General features: G+C 47.7%; 1 protein-coding gene across 1 annotated transcript; it reads right to left on the minus strand.

Annotated features, from left to right (window-relative positions):
* Window positions 1-2,778: 2,778 nt before the first annotated feature.
* Window positions 2,779-4,143, minus strand: LOC125532508 (BTB/POZ and MATH domain-containing protein 3-like). The gene has a single exon (XM_048696552.1). It carries the CDS (start codon window positions 4,141-4,143, stop codon window positions 2,779-2,781), a length of 1,365 nt encoding a protein of 454 aa, XP_048552509.1.
* Between the last annotated feature and the right edge of the window lie 1,286 nt (window positions 4,144-5,429).

Genomic DNA, 5,429 nt, shown 5'->3' on the forward strand with positions numbered 1-5,429 from the left:
TTTCCTACCATGTTGTGATGGATGACGCCTTGGTTTACCAAGTAAATGATGTCTACTGAATGATTGTTTGACTAGGCACGTCTCCTCAAAATGAAGAACCCACGTACACACACATGGGAGTTTAGGAATACAGTGTCATATAAATATATGAGTACACAGTGCCTAACTGCCTATCCAAAACAATAATCCTAGATTCTCGCCCACTTCTTCAGCATGATGGCCACACTTGTTGGTCCATGGTGGTGTTGTGCGGTCTGGTGCACGCAGCTGCCATATCCGGCTTTCCCAAAGTCATGGCGAAGTACGGCTCTTTGGTGGGCTCCGTCACCATTGTCCTCCCCTTCGTGCTGAAGGATATGCCCTGTCTTGCTCTGATCTCTGGGTTCCCCTCCATCTTGTCTTCATGTCCTTACGACGTGATGGCCACACTTCTTGGCCACCTCGTCTATATGGCGTGCATGACGGGTGTCGGGTACGTCGCATCTGGTTCTTATTATAGGACGCCATGGTGCATCACTGGTGTCTCACTCTGAGAACAAATGTCCCAATTGGTTATTCTTCATCACCATCGGCGTCCACTTCATGGTGATGGATCTGTTTATGAAACAATCTAGTGTCTCCGACATGACACCGCACTTTTTGGCCTCACAAGCAACCTTGTCGGTATGATCACCGTTCTAGCCCTCGTCTTGATAACTCTGAAGTCCAAGTCCATGACAAAGTGCTCCAAGTATACCTTGGCGGCCGTCATCGTCGCCCTAGGCATTGTGCTAACAATGCACCCCCCCGCCAAACCCGTTGAGAAGCCTGCCCTGACCTAATAAGCCGTCTGGCATAGCTTCCTCCACCTTGGTTTTGGGTGATTTTATCTGATTCCCAGAGGCAATGAGGGCGGAACACGGGATGGCTATGGAGAAGCTCACCGAGGACTCTAAGGCAACAATTCAGAGCCTCGTCATCCACATGGTTCTGATCCTCGTGACTCTCATAGGTGGCATGGTGTTGTATGCACGGGACGAGTACCCTGTTGGAAACAACGACGACATCTAAGTCCGGGTCGGACTAGAGTAAATCACTTGTAGGAGTCCTAATCTTAGTTAGTTATGGAATGTTTGGTTTCGCTCCTATATATACTGTTGTATCTCCTTGAATCTTTGTAACCAAGATCAATAGAAGAAACAAAGGCTCAACACGAGCCTTTAGCCATAAATTCTCATGGCCTTGTGTTCTCCTGTGCGTGCGTCTTCTAGCGTATCGAGTTGTTTCGCAGATAGATTGATCAATCAACCCGGCGACCCCAACGATTCGCGTTCTATACGTACACTGAAAAGTACTGGGTGTAGAGTGTCTGTCCTAACAATTTGTATGAGAGCAATACAAAGAAAGCAATCAGGAGGGACACACATCTGTGGCCATAACTCCGTAATGGTTGTGTGCATCTCAGTTACGCAGGGGCCGGGTGTGATGCTTAAATCTTTTAAGTAAAGAAATGCGGGCTATGAGTTCAGATCTCAAAGTAGTAAAGGAAGTACAGGTAAACTTTGCTGGCTAATGGCTGACACCCCTCGTCCACCGCAACATCACCATAGACAGCGGCACCATGATGACCGGTATTAAGAAAGTCTCGACCTGCCTTTCGGACCTGCCGGCAGTACTGCTCAAGGCATCGGTGAGCTTCAGGACTTGCGGGACTGGGATAGCCCTTAAAAGAGAGTTATCCGGATAGGAAGTGAATGCTGGAGTTGCCTCCAAGTTGGGGACAGGAGGATGGCTTGTCACAGATGTGGATACCCCTAACCCTTTGAATCTTTTGTATGATATCTGAGTAGTACTCCCTCCGTTGAGCTGCAAAGACGTTTTATATTTTGATTCAGAGGTAGTATTAGTTAATGCATCATCTGTTTCTTATGCATGATACGTGTTAATATATACACCCAACTAAATTTTATATACACATAACAAAGTTGAGTGGTATCGAACAAAGTTGTTATACACCCATCTGAATCGTGAAAAAATTTAGTATCCCACCGATATTATACTATAGTACATTCATCGCAGTGTCTACTACTCCCTTTGTTCCAACATAAGTGTCGTGGTTTTGAAACGGAGACACTTATTCAGTTCATAGTTTGAATTAGAACTAAAACCAAGACACTTATTTTGAAACGAAGAAAGTACATGCTATCAAAAACACACTATGCGGGTCTGTTTTGACGATTGCAGGTGTTGGAGTCAGCAGGCCATGCATATGCTGATGCAGAACAGTAACGCACATCCAGGAACAGAAAGGAAAACAAGGCACACACACTCAAATGTTACTACTCTCTCCGTCTAGGTGTGTAAGTCATCTTAGGTTGTGCACCGCGACCAAGGCGGAGTGGAAAACGAGAGAACTTAATGTCTTTTTGCTAATTAATAGCATTGCATGCAATGAACTAACCATTGCATGTCATTTTGTTAGTCTCAAGTCATTAAAAGCATGCACAGTCCACATCTCTTATTGGTTGATATGTCACGAAACAAGAAACGACAAGGGAGTTAATGTATCGTGCCTAAGTGTTTTGGGATTATTTAGTTTTCGTAAGGTGACTTGCACACCTAGACGGAGGGAGTAATAGATTAATGCATCTAATCAATACCGACTTACCGAGTAGCTACTGGACTACCACCCACAGAAATGCTACAGTTAAATCTGGGGTAAGGTAATACCAACCGGTGATACACATAGTTGTTCGAAAGGAAACGAAGAGCCCATATATATAGATTTTCTTGAGAAATCTAGGAAGCAAACTTGGAGAGGAGCTCCTTGAGGCCGGAGGGGCTGCAGGTTCGGGTCATCATCTCAAAGCCCTCAGCCGTGAAAACTTGATGCAGACTTGTGTGAGACTTGATGAACTCCAAGCACTTCTCCTTCAACCAGGGGCAACATCCCCGCTCAGCTCCAACAATGATGTCCACTACTGTGTTCAGGCGTATGCAGGTGACCAACTCCTCTTGGCAAATCAACTTCAGCCTATGGAGATCATACCTCTCGGCAGCTTCAAGCAACTGCAGCAGCAACGTTACATAGTGCACTGATACGCAGTCGACTTGTGGTTGTGGGCCTTCATCTGGTACAACTATGCGACCTTTATTCCAGTCGGGTAATGTGTCTGTGTAGATGAAAGTAAGCATGCCCTCAAACACTTCTGCTTCAATAACATCGATCTTCACGGTAGCAGCGCCAAGGTTGTCACCGAACAGCTGTGACTTGAAGGCCTTAGATCGCGCTGCAAGTACATACCGGTGTGCAGCAAACGTTTCACCGCCAACCACAAACGTCACGTCAGCACCCTCCTCGGACAGGAGGAGATTTTTGAAATGGATTGGCATGTCAGAAGGAGAGACTTGGATGAACGGAGGAGCCATGGTGCTAGCGCCCTGCTTGGATTTGATATCCGCCGTGGCGTCAAGAACAACGACGTCGCAACGGATGGTGAAGCTGTCGTCCTTGAGATGCGCCGAACTTTCCAAGATCTCCCTTTTTCTGAACCCTTTACAAGTCAGCTCAGTTATGAGACCGAATTTGGTTTCACGCATGCGACCTGAGTGGAGCCACTGAAACTGGTCGATGAAATAGAAGAAAACCTGAGCCTTCACGGACGAAAATAGCTCATGATAGTCGTGGTAATCGTCCTTAGCCATAGCATCATGGTGAGCCTCATCATTATTGTTGTGCTCATCCTCATGGTCTTCATCCTCATCATCGTCCTCAGCCATATCATCATCGTGAGCATCATCATTATCTGTGTCTTCATCCTCGTCATCGTTGTCAGTCTGATCATCCTCGTTTGCCTCCCAATCATCATCGTTTTCATCCTCATGATCATCGTCGTCCTCCTCAAGGACAAGACCAACCGATACAAACCCAGCGTACTCGGAGTCATAGCCATTAGGGTAGTACCTGAGATGCCAGCGGTGGCCTCCGACCAAGAAAGTGCGGCATCTGATGTACTCGCCGGCCGGCAAGATGTCTCTGGTCCGCGAGAAGCCTTCGACCACGAGCAAGTGGTACCCGCTGGCTGCGCCGGAGTCGATGGGCGAGACGGTGGAGGCGCACAGCTTGCCGTCACCGCCGACGAGAGATACGCCAGCGAAAGCCATGTTTGGATCAACAAGTCAGGCTGGATCAGTAGATTGATCGGCGGTCAGAAACATAGATATACGACGTGAGAATCAAGAGGCGATGGAAACAATGGGAAGAGAAATATAAACACTCACCGAGCGATGGAATTACGGAGTCCCTAACATGGACCGGCCGGCAGCAGCGCCGGCGAGGGTGGGCGTGGAGGACGAGCTAGAGGAGATGGATGTGGTGCGTTGAGGCAGGGAGGGATACGTCAGAATTTATATGCCTCGTCGTCCTCTCCGGTGGGAAACCTCGTCTCCTCGGGAACCCAAACGAACACGCAATTAACTCTAGCCGTCACTGCGATCGAGTGCCGCGCGATATGAGATTGATTTCATATCAGTGTACTATCTTCGTTTCTTCACACTGCAGTACTAAAACTGAGCGCGTTCCGTCTCCTCGGGTGTACATATGTGAGCGCGGACGACTGCATGGCTTCTACATGCAATAGTATTCATAATTACCATGCAACAAAAAAAAACGTAATAGTACTATTCATTTTCATTTTCCCTTCTGCATGGTTTCAAGAAGAGCGTCTGAAATGGCTCACGGTTTTCATTTTACCAAGAAAGAAAAGAAGATGAAATTTATCAAATGTATAATAGCTTGATTTTCATCATTTATCAAATGTAAAAGTTTTGCGTGGACATTTGACTTTCATAACCGACTTCTCGACATAATATTTATACTCACTACTGAAAAAAGTTCCATTTCACGGGCTCACGGGAAAGGCATCGTTCACCGAGATCTGAGCACGGCAAAATGGGGAACTCGGTAGATAGTTCAGCTAGCTTGCCCAGAGCCGACCAAAATCAACTCGACACAATAGAAGGACTGGTCCAGTACATGATTTGCCGAGATCTAGAGGAAGGGAACTCTGACAACAACTGGCCACGTAGAACGGCCGTTTGTAGTTGACGGCTAGCTCACTATCTGTGGCTCTTGGCAACCATTTATCACTGGTAGAAAAAGGGGCTTTCTTTCGGGCCTGGCCCGCCCATTAGTCCCGGATCTGCCATGAACCGGAACCAATGAAGGCATTTGTCCCGGTTCATGAGCCCAGAGGGCCGGCCGGGGCCTCGTGGGCATTGGTCCCGGTTCTTGGCACGAACCGTGATCAATGGGCCTCGCTCCTGGCCCACAACCATTGGTCCCGGTTCGTAGCAGGAACCGGGACAGAAGGATGGCCTTTAGTCCCGGTTCCAGCCACGAACCGAGACAAATGAGTTGGCTATATATACCCCATCGCCGGCGAGCAGAG

The sequence above is a fragment of the Triticum urartu genome, chromosome 1 (genome assembly GCF_003073215.2).
Source record: "Triticum urartu cultivar G1812 chromosome 1, Tu2.1, whole genome shotgun sequence".
Lineage (NCBI taxonomy): Eukaryota > Viridiplantae > Streptophyta > Magnoliopsida > Poales > Poaceae > Triticum > Triticum urartu.

What these genes read in the sequence shown, in the direction of transcription:
- LOC125532508 (XM_048696552.1), bottom strand. Translation starts at nt 4,143, where the DNA reads ATGGCTTTCGCTGGCGTATCTCTCGTCGGCGGTGACGGCAAGCTGTGC.